At 61.8% G+C, this 25,395-nt stretch overlaps 5 protein-coding genes across 6 annotated transcripts; 3 read left to right on the top strand and 2 right to left on the bottom strand.

The window, feature by feature from the left end:
• Positions 1 to 28: 28 nt before the first annotated feature.
• TMEM199 (transmembrane protein 199) lies at positions 29 to 1,245 on the top strand (the record flags this gene model as incomplete). The annotated part of the gene is made up of 4 exons (XM_026047932.1): positions 29 to 124; positions 575 to 617; positions 710 to 822; positions 893 to 1,245. Coding segments are annotated over 4 exons (348 nt in total), but the record flags the coding sequence as incomplete, so codon positions are not given.
• Positions 1,246 to 2,241: 996 nt separating this feature from the next.
• SEBOX (SEBOX homeobox) lies at positions 2,242 to 2,871 on the bottom strand. The gene is made up of 2 exons (XM_026048005.1): positions 2,596 to 2,871; positions 2,242 to 2,472 (listed from the first exon to the last, which is right to left on the bottom strand). Exons 1-2 carry the CDS (start codon positions 2,869 to 2,871, stop codon positions 2,242 to 2,244), a joined length of 507 nt encoding a protein of 168 aa, XP_025903790.1.
• A 611-nt stretch (positions 2,872 to 3,482) lies between these two features.
• Positions 3,483 to 7,700, top strand: KIF12 (kinesin family member 12). The gene is made up of 16 exons (XM_026047931.1): positions 3,483 to 3,562; positions 3,824 to 3,886; positions 4,052 to 4,130; positions 4,216 to 4,337; positions 4,474 to 4,549; positions 4,669 to 4,797; positions 4,871 to 5,006; positions 5,149 to 5,240; positions 5,472 to 5,607; positions 5,680 to 5,798; positions 5,876 to 5,980; positions 6,056 to 6,328; positions 6,915 to 6,998; positions 7,069 to 7,184; positions 7,304 to 7,447; positions 7,624 to 7,700. Exons 1-16 carry the CDS (start codon positions 3,483 to 3,485, stop codon positions 7,691 to 7,693), a joined length of 1,824 nt encoding a protein of 607 aa, XP_025903716.1. The 3' UTR covers positions 7,694 to 7,700.
• A 213-nt stretch (positions 7,701 to 7,913) lies between these two features.
• Positions 7,914 to 13,204, bottom strand: VTN (vitronectin). The gene is made up of 9 exons (XM_026047749.1): positions 13,054 to 13,204; positions 11,291 to 11,439; positions 10,714 to 10,833; positions 10,042 to 10,365; positions 9,785 to 9,924; positions 9,410 to 9,566; positions 9,120 to 9,269; positions 8,249 to 8,521; positions 7,914 to 8,061 (listed from the first exon to the last, which is right to left on the bottom strand). Exons 2-9 carry the CDS (start codon positions 11,349 to 11,351, stop codon positions 7,943 to 7,945), a joined length of 1,344 nt encoding a protein of 447 aa, XP_025903534.1. The 5' UTR covers positions 11,352 to 11,439; positions 13,054 to 13,204; the 3' UTR covers positions 7,914 to 7,942.
• Positions 13,205 to 14,032: 828 nt separating this feature from the next.
• SARM1 (sterile alpha and TIR motif containing 1) lies at positions 14,033 to 23,725 on the top strand. 2 transcript variants are annotated; one of them, XM_026047743.1, is made up of 9 exons: positions 14,033 to 14,487; positions 17,510 to 18,128; positions 18,300 to 18,512; positions 18,658 to 18,749; positions 19,264 to 19,499; positions 19,613 to 19,706; positions 20,229 to 20,418; positions 20,521 to 20,642; positions 22,376 to 23,725. In XM_026047743.1, exons 1-9 carry the CDS (start codon positions 14,033 to 14,035, stop codon positions 22,554 to 22,556), a joined length of 2,202 nt encoding a protein of 733 aa, XP_025903528.1. In that variant the 3' UTR covers positions 22,557 to 23,725. The 2 variants fall into 2 exon arrangements, with proteins under 2 accessions (XP_025903528.1, XP_025903529.1); XM_026047744.1 differs by lacking the exon at positions 22,376 to 23,725 and adding an exon at positions 21,202 to 22,366.
• The last annotated feature ends 1,670 nt before the right edge of the window (positions 23,726 to 25,395 follow it).

Raw genomic sequence — 25,395 nt, 5'->3', positions numbered from 1 at the left:
CCGGAGCCGCCGCTCAGCGCCGCGCGCCCCGCAGAACCCCGAGCTGGCCGCGCGGCTGGAGCGCATCAGGGCGCAGCTGGCGAGCGAGGAGTACCGGCGCATGACCCGCAACGTGAGCGCCGCGGTGAGCGCCCCGGCCGGCCCAGGCGGACTGGGGTCCCCTGCCCTCGGTGGGGATCCCTCCGTAGGAGGCTCCGGCGGGCTCCTTGGGACCGGGGCATGGCGGGGAGCAAAGGGGGCTCTCTGCATGGGGTGGATGTAACGGAGCGGGGATGGGAGCTGGGATGGGACGTCACTTAGCAGGGTCCCCCGTGCGCAACCCCGGGGAACCAGGACCCTGCAGACCTGCCGCCGTGGCGACCCTGCAGAACCACCCCCCATGTGGACCCTCCAGAACCAGCCCACCCATGTGGACCCTCCAGAACAGGCCCCGGGTCTCTCTGCTGCTGGGGTCCACCCAGGCTTCCATGCCCTTGAGAACGAGCCCTTGGCGCCAGGGCTGAGCCCTCGGCGCGAGCGCTGCCGCTGTCACCAAGCACGACACGCCGCCAGCCGTTTGCACGCTTTCTTTCAGGAGCTGAACCGCTACGGGACACTGGGCGAGTTCGGGAGACAAGGTGAGTACGGCCTGTCCCAGCCACGGGCAGAAGCAGCGCCCGGGGGAAATGCCGCCTGCAAAACCCAACCGCCGTCTTCCCGCCGTGCGCAGTCCGCTCCGTTAAGGCCGTGGTCATCGCCGTGCTCAACTTCTTCGTCACCGTGGCGGCGGCGTTCGCCTGCGCCTACCTGGGCAGCCAGTACATCTTTGCGGAGACGGCTGCGGTGAGCGAGCGGCCGCGGGCTCTGCGCGCGTGCCCGCCCGCGGGCTCCTCACCTCTGTCTGTGTCCCCAGCGCATCTTGTCCGCCGTCATCGTGGCCTCCGTGGTTGGCCTGGCCGAGCTCTACGTCATGGTGCGGACCCTCGAGGGGGACCTGGGGAAGCTGTGACCACGTCCACCCGCGCCAACGGCCTCTGCCCAGGAGCCTTCGCCTCGGGCAGGGTCGTCCTGGCACAAGCGGCTGGTTGTCCCTGGAAAACTGCTGCATCCCTCGGGCGTCATCCTTGTGCACTCCTTACATTCCCAAATAAATCATGGATTAAAGACCTCGCAGCTGCGGAGCGGAGGAGCCCATGGCAGCGGACTCGTGCTCTGCCAGCACAGAGAGAGGCATCAGCTGCTGTTACGTTTCTTTTGGGAAGCTGCTGGGGATTTCTGGAAATAAATAGGTTGTGTCTGTGTTTGCAGCCTCCTTGGTGCACACAGCACCCTGCCTGGCATCTAAAAGACACTCCAGGGGGCCGCAAATCTTCCCTCTTCATCCTGCTCCATCTCTGGTGGAAATCAGTGCCTTGGCTCTGTTCTTCCAGCTCCCTTGCCTTAGGGAGGGCATCACTCGCCCGTGAGCAGCAGGGGGGTGACCTGCGCGCCCTGTGTGCGGTGACACGGGCACTTCACGTCCGCACAGAGCTCTACGGGAGGGCGGCAGCACCCAGGGCAGCGGTCCCGCCGCCGCGGTGGCGCTTCGGCTGCGGCTCCGCACCGGCCCTGCCCGCCGTGCAGCTCCTGTCGCGGGGAGACGTTGCGCTGGGGGCTGCCGCTCCTGCTCTCCGGGAAGCTCCGGAGCACCAGAGATGGGGCAGGTCACCCCGGCGGCAGGAAGGGGCCCAGCTGTGACACGAGCTGCGGCTCCATCCCAAGGTCGCCCCCAACAGCCACTTAAACCCAGGAGGAAAAGCAGCCCCGTGCAGGGCCCTGGGGCCCCCAGTGGTCAGGGCAGAGAGCGGAGGCAGCTCGGTGCAGCAGTGGCCCTGCAGCAGGGAGGGGACCCTGCAGCCAGCGCTGTGTGACACTGGGGACCAGGACACCTGCCGAGCGGGCAGCGTGCCAGGGCCGGACACGGTGATTAATGCTCTGATGGCAGCTAAGCCCCTCTGCGAACGCGCTTTAATATCCGATAGGGGCAGATCGGGCGGCACCTGCGAACGTGCCCGCGGATTAGGGGCGGCTGCACCACAATCATCCGCGGATACGGCCTCAGATTAAGGTATTTTTCTGGAAGATTAGTCGGAATTAGGGGGCAAGGGGGGCTGATGGGGGGCCGGCCGCGCCGCGGCCTCACCGGCATTTAGGAGATTGGATGACACGGCAGGACCTGAAGGAGCGGGTGGGAATTCCCGGCGCTAATGAAGGCCCCGGGGGCTACGGCTCGCCCAGGTTGGTGATGGCCGCGCTGTAGATGAGGTCGGAGATGGAGCCCAGCGAGGTGGGGAGGCCCCGGGGGGCTCCCTGCGCCCCCGCCTCGGGCGGCGCCGGCACCGGGGCCGCGGCGGCGGCGTCGGGGGGCGGCGCGGGGGGGTCGCGCTCCGGGGGCGGCGGCGGCTCCGCTTTGGCGCTGCGGATGCGGCGGGCGCGGCGGTTCTGGAACCAGACCTGGCCCGGGGGGAAGCGGCCGTGAGACGCCGGTCCCGGCCCGAGGGGGCGGCCCGGGCCACGGCGGGGGGAGGTCCCGGCGGCCCGGCCCGGGGGCGGGGACGCTGCCCCGGCCCCGCTCACCTGGATCTTGGCCTCGGGCAGCTGCGTGAGCTCGGCCAGGCGCTCGCGGGTGGCGATGTCCGGGTAGGGCACGGCGGCGAAGGCCCGTTCCAGCTCCGAGAGCTGCCCCCGGCTGAACGTGGTTCGACGCCGCTTCCGCGGGCCCCCCGCGCAGGGGCAGGGGCAGGGGCCGGGCCCCGGGCCGCCGCTCGCCGCCTCCCGCCCGCAGCCGCCCGGGCMGCCCGCCCCGTCGGGGAAGCGGAGCAGCGGCCGGGGGGCGCCCGGGGCCGCGCTCATCCTGCCCGGCTCCCCGGCCCCGCCGCCCGGGCCGCTTTTATCCCCCCCCAGCGCCTCCCCCCGACGGGCTGGGACCGCCCCGAGCGGGCGGCGCTGCCCGGACCCCCGCACCCGCGGCGGGATCCGACCCCCCTCCCAGAGTCGGCGCTCCCCGCCCGGGGCCTCCAGGCACCAGTAACCCCAGCAGCTCCCAGTACTGGGGGCTCCGCTGGTTCCCGGAGCAGTCCCTTGCCCCACTCCCCAACAGCCCCGGGCCACTTCACCCCCTTAGCTGTCCTCAGGTCCCATCACTGGCCCCGTGCGGACAGGGGGCAGTGCGGGAGGCTCTGGGCACAGCCTGGCACCAGTGGGGCAGGGAGCCCTGCAAGCCCCGAGGCGTCTGTCCCTCCTGAGCAGGGACGAGGTGACGCAGGCAGCGGTGGTGGCCGCCGGTCCCCCTGCCTTGCCCTCCCCTGGCCGCGCTCCCGCGGGGCTGGCGCGGGTCAATGTTTAACTGGAGCGGTGGTACCTGTTCTGCTGGGCAGCCCCGGGCGGCTGCTGGTGGTTCCTGCTGGGGCCGTCCGGCTGCCACCAGTGCCCTCGAAGTGCGACCAAGGGGCAGTGGGGGGGCAATGGAGCCGGAGGAGGAGCGGGGCCGGGAGCCCCTGCTGGGTGCCAGGACCAAAACGCTACCCCGGGCCCTGCGGAAGCTGTAAGAGAATGGGGACGCGGCGGGAGGCCTGGGGATGTGGCGGGGGGGACGGCACCGCAGCCGGAGCAGAGCTAGGCCCGGAGCAGCGAGTGTCCGGCCAGCCACCCTGGCCGAGCGGGGAGGTACCGGGAACCTGCCTGGACCGTGTGCTCCGGGACTGGGATTTCTGGAAAGGGGGGAGAGCGCAGGGAGCACGGGGCAAACCCTGGGGACAGGAGAGACACCTGCTCCCCTCCTGCTCTGCTCTTGGCTGTCCGCAAGGAGCCCCGGGGAGCAGGAAGGCGCCGCGGCGGCCACAGATGCGAATCTGAGAGTGGTGGTCAGGTAAGGAGGGCCGGGGCTCGGAGGGGCGGTAGGGATGAGATGGAGCAGGGGCCTCGTCCCACACGGGGGACACGTCGGTGCAGGGAGGCGCCGGGGAAGGGGGGAAAGGAGGACGGGACCCGCCGGTGTGTGCCCATGAGCGACACCTCTGTCCCCTGCCGCCAGGGTCCGGCCGCTGACCTGCGCGGAGTCGCGCCGCGGGGACCGGCGCGCCGTGCGCAGCCTGGGGGACAGCGCCGTGCATGTGAGTGTCCCCGCACGGTGCCACCGGCGCCGCGGAGCCCCCGGAGCCCCCGGAGCCCCCTGAGCCCGTCCCGCGCCCGCCGCAGGTGAGCGCCGCCCGCCACGACGCCACCTTCGGCTTCAGCGCCGTGTTCGACGCGGGCACCTCGCAGGAAGCCGTGTTCGAGGGCAGCGGCATGAGGGAGCTCGTGGAGTTGGCCGTAGGCGGGTGAGTCCCCGCCAGCCCCCCGTGTCCCGCGGGGTCCCTGCCCGCAGCCCCGGCCCGGCCGGGTGTCCGCATTGCCCGGGCCGTGCCGGGAGGGGGCAGCCCCGCACCGTGCCCGACGCCCCGCGCCCGTGCCCAGCTTCGCCTGCACCGTCTTCGCCTTCGGACAGACGGGCTCGGGGAAGACCTACACGCTCATGGGGCCGCTGGCGCAGGTGGGGGCCGGCCCCGTCCCTCACCCGCTCCCGGCCGGGACCGGCTCTTCTGGCCGCGCCCCGGGGTGCTGGGAGCCGGCGCCGCGGGGACCGCAGGGTGCTGCTCCGTGTCCCCGCAGAGCGAGGCCCGGCCGGCGGCCCCGTGCGCGCTGGGGCTGATGCAAAGGTCCTTCGCGTGTCTGCTGGAGCAGAGCTGGGGCGCTGGCCTGGCCCTCAGTGCCTCCTACGTGGAGATCTACAACGAGCAGGTAAGCGCTGCCCGCCCAGCGCCCTGCCGCGCTGCCAGCCCCTGTCCCCGCTGCCAGCCTCGTGTGTCCCCAGGTCAGGGACCTGCTGAGCCCGGGGCCGCCGTGTGCCTTACCCCTGCGGTGGAGCAAATCCCGGGGCTTCTACGTGGAGAACCAGCTCAGTGTGGAGTTCGAGAGCCTGGAGGCCATCACCGCGCTGCTCCTGGAAGGTGCTGTGCCGTGGGGAGCACTGTCCTGCTGCGGGTGCCCCAGGTCCCACACGGGCCCAGGGCCTCCCAGTGAGCAGCAGGGGGCTGGGGTGGGTGGCCGGGGCCATCATGCCCCCCTGCATCTCGCCGTGCCCCCGCGCAGGCTCCCGCAGGCGCCGCAGCTCCGCGCACGCCCTCAACAAGCACTCGAGCCGCAGCCACGCTCTGCTGACCGTGCACGTCCGCAGCCGGGCCGTGAGCGCACGTCCTGCTCCGGGCTCGCCCTGGGGGGGGGGCCCAGCCCCATGCTGGGGGGTCCCGGCTTCAGGGATGCGGTGGGAAGGGCCAAGACCTAGGGGTAGCGCCCAAACCCGGGGGGTGGCTGGGATGGTGCCTGGGGGCTCAGGGTGCCATGGCCGCAGCAGGCGAGCGGGGAGGGTGGCCAGGCAGGGCCGGGGTGTCACCGGCAGCCCCGCGGGTCCCCAGCACGGCGCCGGCGGCAGCAAGCAGGGCACGCTCTGCTTCGTGGACCTGGCCGGCAGCGAGCGCGTCAAGGACACGGGCTCCACGGGCGAGCTCTGCGTGGAGGCCAACAACATCAACCGCAGCCTGCTGGCGCTGGGTGAGGCGCGGGCAGCGCATGGGGCAGCGCGGCGCCGGCGCCGGGGGTGCCACGGCGCTCCGTCTCCCGCAGGACACTGCATCTCGCTGCTGGCCAAGCCGCGCGGCAAGCGGCCGCACATCCCCTACCGCGACAGCAAGCTCACGCGGCTGCTGGCCCGCGCCCTGGGCGGCTCTGGCGTCACGCTCATGGTAGGGGTGGGCAGAGGCGGGCGGCGCTCGGCGCGGTCCCTCGCAGACAGCTCAGGTGCCGCTCTCCCTTGGCGCAGGTGGCCTGCGTCTCGCCGTCCTCGCGCTGCCTCTCGGAGACGCTGAGCACGCTGCGCTACGCCAGCCGGGCCCGCAGCGTCACCACCAGGCCCGTGCTGAACACAGTAGGCGGCGGGTGCCCACCCTGGCGGGCGGCAGGGGCAGGAGGATCCCCCCTGAGCTGCCCCTCGTGCTCCCAGGTGCCCCGGGAGCGGCTGCTGCAAACCTTGGAGGAGGAAATCCAGGCGCTGCGGCTGGAAAACCTCTCCCTGCGGCAGCAGCTGCGCGTGCCCCGGCCGCCCGTGGGGAGCACGGAGGGCGCCCCGGGGCCGTCCACGAGGGCAGCGCCGCGTGGCAGGCAGCAGCCTGCAGCGGTGGGCGAGGGCGGCACGGACGGGGTCCTGCGGAGAGCCCCGGCCTGGCCCAGCGTCTACAGCCTCCTGCGGGACTTGGTGGTGGAGAACGAGCAGCTGGCACTCGGCGGCTGCCCAGCACTGCCTGGCACCCGTGGGAGCCGCGAGCTCGGAGCCCAGGGGGGCGGCTGGAGCGCCCCGGCCACGCAGGACCCCCTGCCGGACAGCGTCTCGCAGGGCTGGGGGTGCCCGTGCCAGGGAGGCTTCGGCGGCGCGGGCAGGGAGCGCCCGGACGCGCCTGGCCCCGCGCCGTGGGCTGCCGTGTGGCCGAGTGGCGGTGCCCCGGGGAAGCCGGGCACGCTGATGCCGGGGCCCGGGCATGGCTCGGAGCTCTGCCGGCGGCTGCCCGCACCCTGCCCTGTGCCCTGCCCTGCCCCCTGCCCTGTGCCATACCCTGCGCCCTGCCCTGCACCCTCACTGCTCCCCTGGCAGCCCTGGGCAGCCCCGGAGCTCCTCGAGCCCCTCAGGGACGGCGCAGCTCCCAGGCCCACGCAGAGCTCCTGGAGCGCCCGCGGCCCCGGCGCCCCCCAGGCCCTGCAGCCGGTGAGCCAGGGCGAGGGGGAGCCAGGCTGGTGGTGGGCACCGCCGCGGCAGCGCCTGTGTGGGGCCAGGGCTGCGCAAACTTGCTGCGCACTCCCTCTTTCAGAAACCACCTCTCGCCTCCGGCTGCCCCCACTGCCCAGGGTGCCCCCCGTACGGCCCTGACGTGGCCAGTGCCACTGTGCCCCAGGTAGGGCCCCAGGGCTCCCTCCGGAGCGTGCGGCGCGGCTCGGCGGGCTCACGGCTCTGCTTGTCCGCAGGTGTGGCCAGGCGCTGTCCCAGGAAGCGCCAGCCTCCCACCACCCGGCCAGGAGGCTGCGGCTCTGCCCGACTCCCATCAGCTGCCCAGGCACCCCCGGTCCCGCCGGGCAAAGCGGTGAGAGCCGCGGCCCGGGCTCACCCCTGCGGCACGACCTGGGGGCTCTGCAAGGCCCGCGGGCACTGGCGCAGCCAGGACGGGGCTCAGGGTGCGGGGCCTCGTTGTGCTCACAGCAGGAGCCAGGGCAGCACCAGGAGCTCAGCCCAGCGGCACCCGCTCCCGAGGGAAAACTGCGACCAGGGGGTTCCGGAGCGCAGGAGCAGCCCTGAGGGGAAAGTGATCCCTTCGGCCCCGCCGTGGCCGGGGCTGCCGGAGCCGAGCGGTGAGCGGGGCGGCGGCGAAGCCGGGATACAGCCCCTGGCCTTCCCCTGGCATGGGCAGTGCCCCAGAGCCAGACAGCAGCCCCCTTGCACCAGCCTGGCACTGGTGCACGGGCGGGTTGCACTTTACTCCAAGGGACTCCTCCCTGGGGCACTAACCCTGCCTGCTCCCGGCCGGCAGCCGCCGGAGCACTCCCTGTCCTGCAGTGGGAAGAGGCCCCGGCCTGGCTGGCGGAGCAGATCTGAGCAGCCCCAGCCCAACCGGAGCGTCAGCCCCAGCCATGGGCTCCGGCACCGCCTGTGCACGGTTGTACTGGAGGGACGGCCGGGGCTGTGGGGACAGTGGGACGTCTGATTGCAAGGGCTGCGCAAACACCAGCTGCCTAGGGACACACGGACAGACGGACAGACGCAGCTGCCCGGCCTGCACCACACTCAGGGTTTATTGGGCTCTAGCTAAGGGTGCTGCTGACGGGCGCTGCGGCCGGGCCCAGCTCAGGTGCTCTCCTCCCCAGGCTGCGGGCAGTCCAGCCAGTACTGGGCGATGGAGCGCGGGTAGCGGGGCCGCACCAGGTCCACACGCTTGGTGCGCAGGTTGACGCGGTAGTATTTGTCTGCGGGAGAGCGGGGTGGCCATCAGTGCCACGGTGGGGCCGGGCCACGGGACAGCCATCCTCCCGCGGGATCCTGGAGCCGCCCGGGCTCACGGAGCCTGCGCAGCGACGGCGGCTCCCGGTGCCCAGGCAGCTCCGGGTGGCAATGACCCCCATCCCGCAGCTCTCCCCGCTGCCCTGCACTCACCTCCTACAAAGAAGTAGACGCTCTGCAGGGTCTCACACTGGAAGCCCGAGGGCCAGTCGGTTTCGATGCCCGCCGATTCGGAGTCATTCTGCAGCCAGCCCCAGAAACCCAAGTTCAGCGAGCGCTGGTTCTTGTACCGCTTCCGCTGGCGGCGAGATTTCCTCCTGCGGGGCTGCTGGGAGGCCACGTAGATCCTGCCGGCCATGGCGGCGTCCAGCCGGCTGGGCACCCCCCGCCAGTCTCTGCTGATGAAGCGCGGGCCGCTCGCCCCGACTGGCAAAGAGGCAGGCGCTGGGCGTTATGGGCTCGTAGTGCTCAGGCTCCAGCATCCCCCCGAGCTGGGCTGACACCGGCCCCAGACAGAGCTGGGCAGCTCTGGAGACTGACACTGCTGCTCCAGAGGGTCCCCAGCCCCGAGGAGAGGTGTGACAGAGCCTGCAGCCCCGACTTTGCCACCCGCCTTGGCTGGGGAGAGCCCTGTCAGTGCTGAGCTCCCATCTCCTTCTCTCCACCTTCCATTCCCTTTGCCCAGTCTTGGGGTTTTCCTATGGCAATTCTGGCTCCAGTGGGAATAAAGAGTCCCCTGCCGCAATGGTGTGGTGCAAGGTGGCTGGCGACAGGCTCTGGACAGTGTGGGATGCGACAGGTGACATCCGTCGCATGGGATTTGGGCTGGTGCATGGGGATGCTGTGGGTGACACAGCCAGGTCTGGGGGGTCCTGCATGTGGCCTGGACTCCTACATGGCCCAACGTGGCAGCTCATCCCACCCTCCTGTGCTCCCAGGCATCATCACATCCCTCTTCCCCTACAAGCCTGCACTCCTGGTGCCCAGTGGGCGCACACAGCCTGTTCCCCTGGCCTGTTCTTACCCATCCGGCTCCCGAAGAGGATTTGGAAGATGTCCTCCCAGCTGTCACGGTTCAGGAAGGCGTAATGGCCAAACACGGTGGACGGTGAAGACTTCTCGCACTCGGCCTGCGTGGGCTGCTGGGCGAAGTCGTAGGACCAGTAGTACTTATCTAGCGGCGGGACAGGCAGCGCGTCAGCAGGGCAGAGACGAGGGGAGACACGTTCCTGCAGCGCTGTCAGCGGGGCACCCGCGTGTCCTGCCCCACAGCCGCTGGCTCCGGGAGGGGTGCAGAGAGGCTGGGCCCTTTACCCTTGAAGAAATAGACTCTCTCGCTGCCGTGGTAGCTGTGCGCGGGGAGGGCGAAGGCGGCGTCCACGTTGTCTGGGATGCCTTCAAAGCCCTCGGAGATGTCGCGGGGGTAGCCGGGATCCAGGAGGCCATCGTCAAAGCGCCAGTACTGGCTGCCCTGGGGTGCGGCACAGAGCCAGGCTCAGGAGGCTGCGCAGGAGCAGGCTCCCCCAGGCTCCGGGCACCCCGTGTTGAGGCTGTGGCTGCTTGGGGCACCGTGCTGGCCTGCTGGTCAGCAGCACTGCCTCAGAGCCCACAGTTGTGACCGTCCCTCTTTGCTGTGGGACTGTCCTCCTGCTACAGCCACGAGCAAGAGCCTGCTGCCCCTCTGCCCACCTTGAAGAGGTAAGTCTTGCCCTGGCAGTTGATGCGCGTGAAGGCTGCGTCGATGGGGCCCTCTATGCCCCACACGTCACTGATGAGCTTGGGGTAGCCGGGCCGCACACTCGTCTCGTCCAGCTCATAGAAGTACTTGCCTGGGGAGAGGAGGTTAGGGTGGCAGAAGGAGCAGGAGGGACCCTTCCCTGTCACACAGTTGCTAGAATGGGGCACCCACAGGGCAGCTGCGCGCCCTGAAAAGGGCCCTGAGGTACCTCGGAAAGCGTAAAGGGAGCCGTTCTTCAGGTCGGTGAAGGCGTCGAAAGGCTTCCTGCTGCACAGCAGCTCCGGGTCCCCCTCCGGGTCCGTCTCCACAGGTCCCTGCGACGTGAGGGTGGGCAGCTCCTGCACGGGCTCCTCCTCCTCCTGTGGCGGCTGCTCAGGGTCCATCTCAGTCGCCTCTGTCGTCAGCACGGGCGGCAGAGTCGTGGGCCACTCTGTGGGTGCTGCCTCGGTCTCCCCTTCAGCCCTGGTCTCCGTGGTGTGGCTGTAGTCGACATAGTCGTCCTCCGGCAAGGCGAACACGTCTCCGCGGGTCACTGCGGAGGGGACAGGTGGGTCCCAGGGAGGCCTGGGTGCCTCCGCACAGGGCCCTGGGCGCTGGCATGGCCAGGCAGCACCCCGCTCTGTTCAGAAACGGGGAGCCTTGCGCACAGCAATGTGCTCTCCCGCCACCCTGCTGCTGCCGCTGCTTCGGGGCAACCCAGGAGCACCCAGAGCCTGCGCTGGAGCAGATCCAGCTGCCCGAAACGCCTGGCACGGCAGCACCCACCCACCAAACCCCAGCCCTGCCTTCGGCCGGGGCCACGCTGCTGGCCAAGCACCGCTGTTCCCGGGCTCCCCGTGGCGGCCCTGCTCTGCCCAGCCAGCCCCGCGGCTGCCGGTACCTTTGGTTTTGCAGGCGGTGGCGTAGTCGCTGCAGCAGCTCTGGTAGTACACACAGAGGGCATCGCACTGGCACTTCCGCTTTGCGTCGAAGCCGCTGTCACAGCGGCCCAGGCAGGAGTCTGGAAGAGCCACAAGCCAGCGAGGAAGGAGTAAAGGAAACACCAGCCCACTCCCTACCAGGACACTCCACCTCTCCATGGCCTCCCCCAGCCTAGGGGCTGCCTCTGCACATCCGTGCTGCCGCCAGCTCCCTGGGATGGGATGGGAGTCATGGATGCAGCCAGAATGATCGGAGTTGCCTGCTGGCTCCCCATGATGCAGCTGCCACCCAGCCAGGGATTCGCCCCGGCGCCACAGGCACTGCTGACACCCCTGTGCTCTGCCACTTGCTTTGGGCTTTGCCCCACACTGGGGGACAGCCAGGGACCCCAGTTACTGCCCATCTCCTTCCTCGCCTTGCCCAGGCTCCCCCGGCCACCCTGAACACCCCACAGCCACGTCCGCTCCCTCCCCAGTGTCACTGCAACCCGGTGCCGGGGATTGCATCAGGTCGGCTGCCCGGGGGCTCACACTCACCCTCAGCAGCCTGGGCTGTGGCCAGCAGGCCCAGCAGGAGGGCTGGGAAGAGCAGCCTCATCGTGGGTGCCGGGAGCAGAGCCCTGCTGCAAGTGCGCGGGCTGCGGCGCGGTGGAAGCCGGAGCCCCGGACTCGGCTGTTTGCTCAGCCTGCCCCGGAGGGAGAAAACAAACAGGGCAAGGTCAGAGCGGAGGGAAAAGGGGCAGAGATGCACTCCCCTCCCGGCCTTCTTCTGTCGGCTCTGTGTGATGGGGACGAGGCTCCCTGCGTGCAGAGTGCTGGGGCACGGGGCTCCCGCTGCCTGACTTTGTGGCACACGTGCAGCCTGGCCAGGGATGCAGAGAGCCGGGAACAACAGCAGGTCAGAAATGGAAACCAGTTGTCAGGTCTCAGACCCTTATTTTTTTCTCTTAGCAAATCTTATGGTATTCCACTTGCCTGAAACATCATCGTTTTGAAGAGCTTTTGGTTTCCTCAATGCCAGCAATGCTGGAAGCAGAACTGGGGAGCGCCAAGAAGTGGCAGCTTAGGATGGGACAGATGCCACCTCTGTGTATGGGCACAAGGGGCCAGAGGTGAGTGGCTTGCAGGGAGGGAGGGAGGCAAGTCCTGTGCACTTTCACTGCAGTAGACAAATAAAAGCCCGTGTATTTTGCTCCCATCACCCCCTTTGCAGACAATCTTTTGAGTTACTAATTAATGTTGACTCAGCTCCTTTCTGCGGTTTCTGATAACTCCGGGATGATTATGTAATCAGGGGCAAGGAGCAAACGCACACAAGGCTACAGAGATACTGGCTCTGGCTGCTTCCACTGCCACGGCAGGAGCGACGCAGGGGTCTTCCCCAACGCGGGGGCAGGACTGTCACAGCCCTGAGCTTTAATTAGCAACAAGAGATTAGCAGAGAAAAGCAGCAGAGCGGACCGGTGGGTGCTGCCGCTGCCTGTCCAAGAGCCCTGTCTGTGCTGGGTCAGACCCAGGCAGTTTCTGGCATTGGCTAGTACCAGTTTTGCCGGGAAGGCCTTGGATTTGGTGTTGAGAAAAACATGTTTGCCTGCCAGGAAAGCTTTGGGGAGCTGAGGAGAGCAGCGGGACGCAGGCTGCGTGGGCAGGGCTCCTCCCACAGCCCCGCTCCGCACTGTTTGCCCCGTCAGGGCTGGAACCCTACCTGCGTGGAAGCAGGAGCCCCGTGCCGCACTAGAACTCATCCCATCCTCATCCAAGCAAGGCTGGAGGATGAGTGGGTCCAGAGGGGGCCCAGGTCTCCGCCGCGAGGCGCTCAGTGGGGGAGGCGGGATGAGAAGGGCTCAGCAGCGTCCGCGCTGCTTGTGCTGATCGGCGGAGACAAAGCCCCAGAGCCGCCCGCCCGCAGCAGCCACGGAGCCGGGCAAGCCCTTCCCCACGCTCAGAGCCCCCAGGAGAGGGGGAGAACCAGGAACTTGGGAGAACCAGGCCCTGGGGAGCCCCTCGCCGCAGCAGGGAGCAGAAGCAGCCAGGGGAGCTCAGGCAACGGGACAGTTTCCCCAGGGCAAGGCAGGGGACATAGAGCAGACACAGAGTCCGCCGTGGCACTGCCAAAAACTACTCCCAAAAAAGGAGGACAAGCTCCTGGAGCTTGTAAGGAGTTAAAAGGAATGGTTTGAGTTCTGCCCCTTTGCACAGTACTCCCTTCCAAGGTGGCAAACCCCTCTGCTGCGCTGCGTAGCAGCAACCCACACCATAGTTACCCCTGGTTAATAATAATTTATCAGGAAAATCCTTACTGATTCCGTGCCCGGCGTTTCCTGCAGTACCGTGCCCCTCGGATCGCCTTGTTTACCGTCCTTCGCTGTGAGCTAATGTCCCTTTCCTGTGACTATCCCTTCTGTGTGGCTTCAGAGAGGATTAAAAGGGACTGTGGCATCAAAACATCAACTTGAATTTAAGTCTCAGTCTGAGCTGGCAGCAGACTGGCTTTGGAACCAAGGATTTGAGCTGCTCCTCCCAACACAAGCAAGAAGGGTCCAAAACATTTCTGCCCTAAGCACGTCTGGCCTGGAAAAAAAAATAAAGCAGGCCAGGCTGTCTCTGTTCTTTCTTTTGTAATGCAAATCCTGAACCCACCCAGCAAAGCCACTCTGGATCCGCGCCACAGCACAGGCAGCTACTCTCCTCACTGCACTGATCCCAAACACGTTTGAAACGGAGGGCCAGGAGTGCAGCCGTAACCAGCCACGGCCGGGCTCTTTGTCTTCACCCCATGCCCCTTGGATCAGAGAGGTGCCTGGAGGGAGCAGCCGTGGGGGCAACACGGGGCCTCTGCCCCCCGGGAGCCGGGCGAGGAAGGAGGGGGTGGTGGGGAAGGCCAGGCTGGCCCCAAGCCCTGGCAGGGCAGGCAGAGGACTGTGACCGGAGCTGAGCTGTGGAAGGAGGGATCTGGAGAGATGCCAGAGCATCTGCAGCAGGGAGGGGGATGCTGCTGCCGAGCCCCTCCTCGGAGGGGCGGCGCCTGAGCGGGGTGACATCAGCTCTGGACCGGAGATGCTAAGCCCGGCTCTGGGTGGGTGGTTCCTGCCCGGTTTCCAGCTCCACACCCCGGCAGGACAGAGAGGGGAGAGGGAGCCGCTGTCCCAGCCCAGCACCTGGCCAGCTCCATTCCCCGTCACCCCCTACGAGCAGCTTGGGTGCCCCAGGGAGCGCGGGGGCCCTGCTCGGGCACTCCCAGCACAAGGGCGACCGAGGATGCGGTGCTAGAGGCTGCCGATGGTGCTCACGCTGCTCGTCTCTGTCTATAAGCTCTGCCGGTTCTTTGCCATGTCGGGGGCGGAGAGGCTGGTGGTGCCGGACTGCGTGAGCCAGCCGGGCTGGTGGGCAGGCGCAGGGAGCTCCAGGGAGCACCGCGAGGTCTCTCCCGGCGTGAACACGGATGTGCAGGCGGCCTTGGACCGCATCCTGCCCACCCTGCACCAGGCCCTCGCCTCCGCCAAGCGGGCGGTTGCTCCAGCTCAGCTCAGGAAGGCCATCACTGACATCTTCCAGCTCGTGGAAGAAGCCTGGGGGATGCCCACGCTGGGCAGGGACGTGGCCAAAGTGCTGTGCGATGCCATCCGCCTGGAGGGCGGCCTGGACCTGCTGCTGAATCTGCTGCACACAGCCGAGCTGGAGACCAAGTGCCAGGCAGGAAAACTCCTGGAGCAGATCCTGGTGGCAGAAAACAGGTGAGTCTGCAATGATCCCGGCCCAGGCGCACAGCCTCCCCTCACTGAGGCTGACCCCAGCGCAGTACGTGCCCTGGACACCCTAACCAGCCCCCCTCCATCAGCAGCCTCCCGCTCTGTGTCCCTGCACGTGTACAGACCCTCCCTGTGCAGGTCCCCCCTGCCTGTGCCCGGCAGCGATTTGCTCCCAGCAGAGCCAGAGCCCAGGGAGAAGCCACCCACCTCACATGAGCTGCACCAGCCTCAGGCCCTTCAGCATCGGGGCTGTGCAGGCAAAGTTGTCCCACCCCTGCTTAAACTCACTCCAAGCGAGTCTAGGAGTCTGAAGGAGCTGGTCCTCAGGCAGGCACGAGCACACTGGGTTGTGCTGACACTGCTCCATCCAGTGTCCCTTTGTTCCCAAGTGCTACGAGCGAGCAGGGAGCATCCTGCCCAGGACTCCTCCTGCAGGGATGCCGGGGACAGGTATGGGGGGAACTGTGCCATTTGTTCCTTTTTGCTGCAGCCTTAATGTCTAGGCCCTCTGTGCTGTTCTCGTGACACATTTCTACTACACAGGCCACAGAAGGCCTGTGCCCACTGGCTCAGACCGTGGCTCGCTCCAAGAGAGCCCAAGCTCATTCGGAGCACGGAGCGCAGCGCTGCTGCAGACGGCAGAATAGCTCTGCACGGGCTTGGCCCTCAGCTTCACTCGCAGCTGTCCTCCTGACGCTGCGGCCCTGCATCGCTGCCAGTGCTTTCTCTCCATCCAGTGGTCACTGCTCCTTCCTTCTCCTAATACCCTGCTGACTCCTGCAGCAAGACAGTGGCGGTGTGTCTATACTCAGGCTGCATCAAGCTTGAGAAAGCCTGGACAGAATTCAGAGCCCTGCTGCAGCTTCATGTGCAGTGCACCTTACGCATGTCAGGGAGTTTCCTCATCTCCTCTGCAGACTTTTGACCCACGGGCTGCTCCACTTGGCTTTCCAGCACAGGTTCCCTGTGCCATTCAGGGCACACTCAGTGCTGCCATGCTCCACCTGAGGGCATCTGCATCTTCTGACTCTGTCCGTCACCAGAGCCTCAGGCTCTTCAGGAAGGAGCACATCAGCTGGAAGGGACCCTGTCCTCAGCCACCCACAGGGATCTCACAGCAGGAGCAGGCTCTGCCAGGCGGCACCGGAGCAGGTGTGAAGAGCTGTCCTGTAAGGAAGGGAAGCACCTGCAAGTCTGCAGGTATCAACAGGGTCAGGACACATTTAAGTGCCATTCCCAGAGCTGCACTCTGAGACAGAGCTGAGGCACGTGGAGCTTCAGGACAGGGGAGTTCAGAAGGTCAAGTTCCCTCTAGACATTGGTCAACTCACAGACTGATGGGCATCACGCTGGACTTGCAGTGGATTCATGGGCATCAAGTCTTTGCCTGCCACTGCATTCAGCGAGGCTCAGATAAACAAAAGAGCTAAACCAGGAAAGTCCATTAAGGTGGAATTAACCCAAGGAGACGTCACAGGCATGATCTGAATCCAGCACATGACTTCCTGGCAAGAGAAAGCAGCTGCAGGAGTCACATCTCTGCTCCAAGAGCTGTTGTGGGCCGGGGTCTCGGTGCAGGTAGCTGCCCCCCAGCCTCCCCTTGCTCCCTGCAGCACTGGGGCTTTCTGCCCTGCCACCACCCTCCAGGCAAGGACAGGGGGCACCGGGGCAGCTCCTGAGGCTCTGCCTTACAGGGCTCTCCTGGCACCTGAGTGCCGCAGGGCTCAGGTTGGAGCTGGACTGGTCTCAACTCCAGCTCCATCCTATGGCTCTGGGAACCCGATGGATCTCCTCATTTGTCATCTGATGCCACAGCAGAGCCTGGGCTTGAGGCCAGCCCCAGAGTGAGTGCTTTCTTTTTCCAGAGCTCTCCACAGCGTTTGCTGCCAAATCCAGCCCAAGGTCAGCGTGAGCTGTGCAGGCCACTGTCTTCCCAGAAACGCCTTCCGGCCCGTCAGCACAGAGATGCTGGTGTGTCTTCATCCCCACCACCACCCCAGCCTGACACTGACCTGCCTTAGGGTCTTGGGTCCCACAAGCAACACAAGGAAGATCTAGGCCAACTCAGAGCACATCCGCCACAGCACCAGGGCAGTTGTTTCAAAGGCCCAACGTGGAGCGTATCGCCACAGCCAGTCCTGCACCCAAGAGCACTGGGCAGGGAGATCGCTGCAACCCACACACTGGTCCTGGCACTTTGCAAACCCGTGCCCTCCTTTCACAAGGGCCCGGTAGCCTCTCCCTGCCACACTGACCTTGTTGGGACAGCGATATGAGTGAAATGCAGTTGTCACAGTCCCAAGAGGCTGCACACACGTCAGCCAGAGGGTATGTGTGGTTTCAGTTACGCAACAAGTATGTCTGGTCACATGGAAGCTGTTTCCCTGTCTTCAAAGAGCGGGCCTTGCAATTGTCCAAGCAGGCAGCAGAACGGCCACGTCTTGGCCACATGACGGCTGCATGTGGAGCACACGGCAGCACAGGGCTTGATCTGCTGCCTTTACCTCATAAGGCTGCTGAAGTGTTGGACCCTGCTGCTCATGGCACTTGAGCATCAGTCAAGGCCTGGATTGCAACCTGACAACCGTGGGAGCAATCGTTCAGCCCCAGGTGCAGCCCCTTGTCCTGTGCTTGGTACCAAGCTGGAAAGCAGACAGGTCATGATGCTGGTCAGGGGCAAACAAGTTTTCACTCTGAACACAGAGCAGTTCCTACACCCCAGGACAGCTGAGTAAACAGATCTGTTCCTTGCCTGGCATTATCTTACCTGCACTGTTGCTTGTTCTGCACCTCTTCAGCAGAGCAAAAGGGAGTCCCTGTCACAGGGTCCCACATATTGTCCTATCACAAGCTCCTCTATGAAAATGGACAGCAGGGCCTGCGGGGAAACATCGGTCTGTCACAGGGTAAATGTCACTGAGATCTGAAGGAGTTCACCAGTGAGGTACTTTCTCGCTACTTGCACGGCCATCTGCCCCTTACTTGCCTCTGTTTCTCCTTTCTCCAGGGACCGGATTGCTCGGATTGGTCTGGGGGTGATCCTGAATCTAGCAAAGGAACGAGACATTCCCCAGCTGGCGCAGAGCACCTCTGGCATCCTGGAGCATATGTTCAAACACACCGAGGAGACGTGTTTCCAGCTCATCTCTGATGGAGGCCTGGATGCCATCCTTTACTGGTGCCGCTGGACAGACCCTGTGGTGCTGCGTCACTGTGCCATGGCCTTGGCCAACTGTGCCATGTACGGTGGGCAGGCCAACCAGCGCCTCATGATCGAGAAGAAGACGGCAGAGTGGCTCTTCCCATTGGTGTTCTCAAGGGATGATGAGCTGATCCGTCTGCACGCATGCCTGGCCATCACGGTGCTGGCCACCAACAAAGAGATCGAGAAGGAGGTGGAGCGCTCAGGGACGCTGGCTCTGGTGGAGCCCTTCATCGCCTCTCTGGACCCAGGGCAGTTTGCGTGTGACATGCTGGACAGCAGTGACAACAGCCAGGGAAGGACAGCCGCCGACCTGCAGCGCCTGGTACCCTTGCTGGACAGCTCGCGGCTGGAGGCCCAGTGCATCGCTGCCTTCTACCTCTGCACAGAGGCTGCCATCAAAACCAGGCAGAAGAAAACAAAGGTAAAGGGTAGGTTGGCCAGCAGGAAGAAGATGCCAAAGGGAAGGGGACATCTCAGTGTCCTTTGCTCCCTTTTGAGCCCTCTGAGTATCTTGGCCTGAGGATGGTCGAGCACAGGTTGTGGGGGCAAGGAAGGGCAGGAGAAGTTATGGGTCTTCCCTTTGCGTCCGCAGATTTTCAGCGAGATTGGGGCTACACAGAGCCTGAAGAGGATCGTGTGCTACTCCACCAGTGGCACCATCTCCTCCCTGGCCAAAAAAGTGCTGCGCATGATAGGGGAGGAGGTGCCTCGGCGCATCTTGCCCACCGTTCCCAATTGGAAAACCTTTGAGGTGCAAACGTGGCTACAGCAGATTGGATTCAACAAGTACTGCCAGAGCTTCCTGGTAGGGCACGTGGCAGGGGAGGGACAGCTGGGTGGCTCCTTTTGCCCCTCAGGTCCCTGAGGTGTCTCTCACAAGGGGCAGCTTTCTGTAGCCCCTCCTTGAGGTTCTGCACTCCCTAAAGCCCTGCCTGGGCTTCTCTCGACAGGACCACCAGGTGGACGGGGACATACTCCTGCGACTGACGGAGAAGGAGCTGCAGGAGGATTTGGGGATGGACTCCAGCATCACTCGGAAAAGGTAGGAACTCTACCCCAGGAGCACTCCTAGCACACACTGGCCTCTCCCTGGCAATCAGCACCGGGGCAGAGGCAGGAAAAATACCTGCGCTCTTCCCACAAAGGCAAGACCAGAGATCCTGAAAAGGGAGACCTGGATTACAGGTGCAGTACGCAGGCCCAGAAGGATTCCTGCAATGGGGCAATGCCCCAGAGAGGTGGGCATGGCGAGTGACTATCCATAGAAACTGGCAGAGAAACCAAGGTGGGATCCTGTGTATTGCCCAGAAAAAAAAAAAGGGAACTTACCTCCCTTGACTGAGCTCCTCAGGGCTCGGTGTCCTGCATCAATGCTCCCAGGGTCATGCAGCTGCTTGGCCTCTTTCTTCTCTTCTTTTGTTCATTCTTTATCGAATGAGCATCTAAGAGCACTGTTCTGTGCAGATAAAAGCCGTATGTTATCAAGCATCTCTAGGCCTTACCTGGTTCAGCGTTCCTCCCTCCCCGCTCAACACTTTCATCTGTTGCTCTGCCAGGTTTTTCCGGGAGCTGACGGAACTCAAGACCTTCGCCAACTATTCCACCTGCGACCAAAGCAACCTGGCTGACTGGCTGGGCAGCATCGACCCCAAGTTTCGGCAGTACACGTACAACCTCCTGGCGTGTGGCATCAATCGCAACCTCTTGCACCGCGTGACGGAGCAGCAGCTGCAGGAGGACTGCCACATCAACATGGGTTTCCACCGCGTCCGCATCCTCTCTGCTGCCCGGGGTGCGGGCTCAGGGCAGGCGGGTGGGGGCCAAGGGGCAAGTCTGGAGGCTGGGGTGGGTTGGGATAAATTGCTGGGCACTTTTAAACTTTTTGTTGCCGTTCGCTTTGTTTAGAAATGCTTCACTCCCCTATAACGCTGCAAGTTTCAGCCAGTGGGACTGATGTATTTATCAGCTACCGGAGGAGCACGGGGTCGCAGCTAGCCAGGTGGGCAACATCATCGCGCTGGGTTAAAGCCCAGACACGAACAGGTTGGTGATGGGAGTACAAAGAGCCTCCAGCCGCCTGCACAAAAAGACTTGAGCCAGCTGCACGGCGAGACAGGGAGCGCCGCAGCTGGTGGGAAAGCAGGAAGGGCAGCGGGTGCCAAAAGCCAAAATGCAAACAGGGACAACAAATGCCAAAAGTTGCGTGACTAACAGGATAATTTGCAGTCCCATAATTGCCATTCTGTCCCTCTTTGACATTGACACCTTCTCTTATCCCGTATTCAGAGGGCTATAGAGGATCACAGCAGGGAGTTAATGTCCTACTCCTTGTTTTCCTGCCAAAGCCCAAATACCTGCAGCAGGGAGGCAGGGCTGGCAGCTGACATCTCAAGGACCTTGCTGTGCTCTGCAGAAGCCTCTTCCTGCTTCTCTGTTTCCCAGTGTCCAGGCTGAGGTGGTGGGAGAGTGCATGAAACGCAGGCAGAGTGCTCCTGGCGACGCTGTCTCCTCTCACCACCAGCCTGCTGAAGGTCCACCTGCAGTTGCACGGCTTCAGTGTCTTCATCGACGTGGAGAAGCTGGAGGCAGGGAAGTTTGAGGACAAACTGACCCAGAGTGTCATGAATGCCCGCAATTTCGTGCTGGTGCTCTCGCCAAATGCACTGGATAAGTGCATGGGAGACCCTGAATGCAAGGACTGGGTGCACAAGGTAAGAGATGCCAGAAAATGGGAGCGTGGCGTGAGCTGGAGGAGGAATGGGCTGGTGATGGACTGATGCAGGCCACAGTCTGAGCACTGCATGTACCCACAGGAGATCGTGACAGCCCTTAACGCTGGAAAGAACATTGTGCCAGTCACAGATCATTTTGAGTGGCCCGATCCACAGACGCTTCCTGAAGACATGAGAGCTGTCTTGAAATTTAATGGCATCAAGTAAGTAAGAGTAGCCCGTGCTATGGGGTGCCTTGGCACCTGGGAAGGGCAGCTTGCTCAAATAGCAGCAAAGAGCACTAGATCAGGGGAAACGGACGAGGGAGGCAGAGCAAACCAAAGGGGAGGTGAGTCACTTGAGAGCATGGAGAGAGCAAAGGTCCCCACCGTGAACCTTCTGCTGCTTTTGCACTTGGGACTTACCTGGATAAACAGGGTTTTCTGCCCCCTCTCCACTGGGAAGACACTCATCACCACCACCCATGGTGCAGGAGCTTGCTGTTCCTTCCAACCATGCTGGGTACCTTTCACTTCCTGCTTCTCTGCAAGGAAGCAGTGCTCCAAGTTGGCTTTCCAAATTGTTTGCAGTCCTGTGATGGGATCCAGAGGGTCTTCCTGGAGCATCTAGTGTTCCTCCACCTTCACAGGGAAAAGGGGTGTTACTGGAAAGCTGGACTGGATGTAGGAAAAGGGGATCCTTGGCCCATGGCCCAACATCTGAGCTATGTTGCAGCGGCCCATACAACAGAAAGTTTAACTACTGTTTTCCCCTCCAACACAGATGGTCCCATGAGTACCAGGAGGCCACAATTGACAAAATCATCCGCTTTCTCCAGGGCCGTTCCTCACGCGACTCTTCAGCTGGGTCAGAGAATGGCCTGGACTGCTCGCCCTCCCACGGGCAGACCTAGAAACAACACAGTTGCCTCGCTCCCTCCAGACATCTTCCACATGACCCTTTTTCTGGTGGGGCCAAATCTCTCCCTCTAGACTTTTCCTACATTTTATTGGTGCCCAACAGTCTCCCTCCCTCTGAATCTGACCCAGCTCTTGGCTTGATATGAGGCCTGTGACTGGTGCAGTCATGGGGCTCTAGTCCTTCTTTTCCTCCAAATGAAAACCTTTAGCACTTGGCCAGTACTCCCTTACCCAGGACCTGAGTGGAGCCCCTCAAGGAGGGACCAGTTGCCTTTCACATCCTCCCTTCAGGATATTCAGGTTATGCCTCCACAGTGCAGCGAGCGCACAGGAGACAGGCACAGCCCAAATCCTACTCAAAGAGCTGCAGCACCACCAAAAAAATGCAGCCCTAGAGCAGAGATCCTCTAAGTACTGTAAGCTGGAAGGGTAATGAGGGGTCACAGCAAGACATAGGATGGAGAATAGTGGCTGAAAGAGCCTGCGAGCGTCTTATAGCCTCTGCTGGGAACCCAGGGAATATCATTGAGGTCGGTAGCTTCAGAGAGGAAAGGGCAAACAGTAGCTAAGGCCCAAGGAAATCCTCATGTTTGGGGAAGATAATGCATTCAGCAGGGAGGGCCAGGGCCTTGTCATTTGTTTGGGAAGACACTTCCTCATTATTGCCCCTTCAGCACTCGAGTTCTTGCCTTCCTTGAGGCCTTTCCTTCCTCATGCTGCATAAACCACTTTGTGCTCTTAGCTCTGGCCACAGCTTAGTTTTAGATCAAGGGAAGTTTCCACAGGGTTGTTGCAAGAAGTGCTTTGAAAGCAACCTGTTGGCCTGACGTCTCAGCTTTGCCACTTGACCAGGTCCTTATATACAGGGTACAGGAGGCTGGTTTGGGAGTCCTGAAAATATATCACCATGCAAATACGGAAGATGGTAGTTGCTGTGCTGTACCTGAGGAGTTACTATATACACTAGCTATGTTTTATTCTGTTATTCTGTTGTTGGTTCTGCACTACAGACTTCCTAAGGCTTGTTCTTTGAACAGGAGCTGGCTCTCCTCCTTGCTGACTGGCACTTACCTGATAGCCCTGGCTACAGTCCCCAAGCTCAGGGTCGTCCCTGTCCTCTGCTGGATGCAATGCCAGGTAGTGACTGTTCCTGTGTCCCTTCTTCTAACTCCTTTTCTGAAGCCCAGGGGGAGGTTGCTAGGCAGGAGCATGGACTGAGAGCAGGACTGGCTGTGTCACTATCAGCACGAAGCTGAGGGGCCAGGCGCACCTCAACGGGACCTTCTGGCCTCCTCCTCACACCTCCTTGGAAGGTGAGCAGGCCCTCAACAAGGTACCATTTTGCAGTTGAGACCTGAAATTGTAGTTCCACCTCGTTGAGATGTCTTTTCTGATGCTGAGCCTGATGTCCTCCCCACAGCACAGTCCTCCTCCAAGGAGCAAACCCATGGCCAGGTAACTCCAGCCTGCCCAGACACTCTGGGCAGCTGGCTCATGTATCCCCCGGCAGAACAGAACGCAGAAAGCTCCTCAGCCAGTCCCTGCTCAGGATAATCCTTACCTTTCAGGAGGGAATGAGGAGGCTCAGCCATGCTCCAGCCCAGCAGTCGAGTCACCTTGTCCTTCTCCTGGCTCTCCATGAAGCCTTTCTACCTTTCTACTTTCAGGAACACAAGCATTTGCTCAGGTTTATGCATATCTGAGGAAAGACAAAAGAAAATGTTAAATTCAGGTGCTTAATCACATCTTTATGGACAGTTCTTACCAATTCATAGTTAATGGCATCTCTGCTTTCTGGAGGAAGAAGGTTAATGCCATATCCGCCCAGCAGTAATCAGAAACAGAATCCAGCTAATCTTCAGATTAAATAAGAGGAAGACAGCAGATGAGCCCAAAGGTGAATATACCGAAGGATAAAAACCACAGGGCTTTTATGTGAGTTACTTCAGGGAAAAGTTTTGAGTCACCGGTTGAAGGTCAAGGCCTCCATGCCCACTGATGGAGATTCTGGAACAAAGAGTCCTAAAGATTTTGTTGCTTGCAATACTATACAAAAATCCCAGAAAGATACTAGAAGCAAGAATCTTGTGTAAAAAGGGCTTATAGTTTCTCAGGAGCTCTCCATCATTTAACCTCTTCACCCACACTTAATATAGAGTAGATTTAGTTGTCTTCTACAGTTTAGCTGGTTTCGCCTGAAATCAGATCCCACTCCTTGTTCCAGCTGTTCAAACTGTAACTCTTCCTGTTTTCTTATCATTCTACTACCTTCATCCCAATGAACTCTTTGCAAAGCATCCCATTCCCAACCCCTTCGAGTCGGGGCAGAAGATCCTGAAGGGAGAAATGCTTCTCACCTTTTCTTATTCCTTTGTCATGTCTTATCAGAAAGTCTTTAAAGTTGTTCTGCCGGCCATTATCAATAAATGTGGTTTGTACTCTAAATTCTCACCTCCTTTCTGTTTGTGCCACGTGCTTCCCTCTCTTGCCATCACCTTTCTCACCCTCTCATGGGGCAAGACATGCTGACCAGGGGACTCAAGTTCTCCAGACATTATTCTCTGTGAGGACCCACGCTTCATGCTCATCTCTGCATGGTCGGGTGTAGCTCGCTGCACTCTGCCTGCTGCCCACAGTCACACTACAGGGATCACATATTTGCTACAGGGTTATAGTCTTGAAGGAGAGCATAAAACCCTTTTCTTTTTCTTCCCCTCCCTTACCCTTTTATTTTTTGTACAGAGCATGATAGATCCTGTTGAACTTCTCTGCAAGCACAATGATAAATAAACGGGGAACTAGAGCCTGTACACAAGTTTCACTTCACTGTGTAATGTTTAGCAACTGGTAGCACTGGAACCCACTGGCTCTGCTAGTGAAGAGATTTACTTCTCGACCAGTTCAACCACAGATATCTAACCAAACATTCACAGCAAAGCCCATTCTGGCTGGAAGCTAATTCAGGGCTTAGTTTTTGAATCACATAAGTCCTGCTTGAGTTATGTCTACTGGCATAGCTACAAGGACCAAGTGGAGTAACACCAAGTTCTTAAAACTTCCTTACTTCTCCATGTTCTGTCTCCTCACTCCCAAATTCTCCTGCGCTTATCAACAAATTCCTAATGAGCAAGGAACAACGTTGTACATCAGCGTTTCACATTCACTTAGTATTTAAGGATGGGTTACAGACAAGGCACTGCTACAAGCTTTACTTTGGTATTCAGGAAAAGCAGGTTATAGCTGCTTGTTAAGTCCCAAAACTGCATTCCCCCTGGCTTGGGGCCCAGGCATATTAATTCCCCACACAGCAGATAACTTCCTGCTGTTGCTTCTTTACTGCAAATTCTTAACTGCAGAGTGAAGAATGAAAATAACAGAGAGATAAGCACTGAACAAGACAAGGACAAATTGCAAGCAGCTGTACCACAAAAGTTATCTTTTTTATGAGCCATAAAAGAAAATGGAGATGTTATTAATGCTAGAAGTAACATGTCTGCTAAGCAATTTCATAGGAAGGACATTATTGCCTATACCTCTGGATGAGCACACGCTCATCATCATCATCAGAACTGCTGCTTTATTTCAGTTTGAAGAAAATGTTATGAGGCAATGCTTAAGGCTTTCGAAAGAATTGTTAGGAACACTGGGGTTTGGGCAATTAGGGACAGCAGTGGCTTGCTGGCATCAACCTCTCCTGAGAAGAGAGATCCAAGAGAGGTCGTAGACACAAAATCACCCCCCGACAATGCAGAATTCCACCTCTAAAGATACCAGTCCTGTTCCCACACCAGCTCAGGCTACCAACAAGGATGGACTGCAGAAACACCGCAGTTGTTTCCCAGGTCTTTCAGTGCTCTAGGCGGGGTCAATATTGTCAATTCTATCCTTACTCTTGTCAGTTTTAGCCACTATCAACAAGAGTACGAGGTTGCAGTTCAGCATCTTCACCTCTCAGCTCTGCTCATAAAGATATTTGAAGTCCCAGTCTGAGTGGCACATGGAGAAACAGGATGTGTCACCGACCCTCGCAACTACAAGCACTTTGTGGATTAGGTGC

Source organism: Nothoprocta perdicaria, unplaced genomic scaffold (assembly GCF_003342845.1).
Source record: "Nothoprocta perdicaria isolate Ctin4 unplaced genomic scaffold, notPer1 scaffold_50, whole genome shotgun sequence".
NCBI classification, from domain to species: Eukaryota; Metazoa; Chordata; class Aves; order Tinamiformes; family Tinamidae; genus Nothoprocta; species Nothoprocta perdicaria.
The sequence above is the reverse complement of the archived record's forward strand: the minus strand, read 5'-3'. Positions and strand labels throughout refer to the sequence as shown.

What these genes read in the sequence shown, in the direction of transcription:
- KIF12 (XM_026047931.1), top strand. Translation starts at nt 3,483, where the DNA reads ATGGAGCCGGAGGAGGAGCGGGGCCGGGAGCCCCTGCTGGGTGCCAGG. An exon ending in CCCCGGGCCCTGCGGAAGCT is followed by an intron (nt 3,563 to 3,823) that starts GTAAGAGAATGG and finishes GCTGTCCGCAAG; the next exon opens with GAGCCCCGGGGAGCAGGAAG. An exon ending in CCGCAGCCTGCTGGCGCTGG is followed by an intron (nt 5,608 to 5,679) that starts GTGAGGCGCGGG and finishes CGTCTCCCGCAG; the next exon opens with GACACTGCATCTCGCTGCTG.
- VTN (XM_026047749.1), bottom strand. Translation starts at nt 11,351, where the DNA reads ATGAGGCTGCTCTTCCCAGCCCTCCTGCTGGGCCTGCTGGCCACAGCC. An exon ending in CTCCCTTTACGCTTTCCGAG is followed by an intron (nt 9,925 to 10,041) that starts GTACCTCAGGGC and finishes TCCTCTCCCCAG; the next exon opens with GCAAGTACTTCTATGAGCTG. An exon ending in GCAAGACTTACCTCTTCAAG is followed by an intron (nt 9,567 to 9,784) that starts GTGGGCAGAGGG and finishes GCCGCACCCCAG; the next exon opens with GGCAGCCAGTACTGGCGCTT.
- SARM1 (XM_026047743.1), top strand. Translation starts at nt 14,033, where the DNA reads ATGGTGCTCACGCTGCTCGTCTCTGTCTATAAGCTCTGCCGGTTCTTT. An exon ending in TCCAGCATCACTCGGAAAAG is followed by an intron (nt 18,750 to 19,263) that starts GTAGGAACTCTA and finishes TTGCTCTGCCAG; the next exon opens with GTTTTTCCGGGAGCTGACGG. An exon ending in GCAAGGACTGGGTGCACAAG is followed by an intron (nt 20,419 to 20,520) that starts GTAAGAGATGCC and finishes ATGTACCCACAG; the next exon opens with GAGATCGTGACAGCCCTTAA.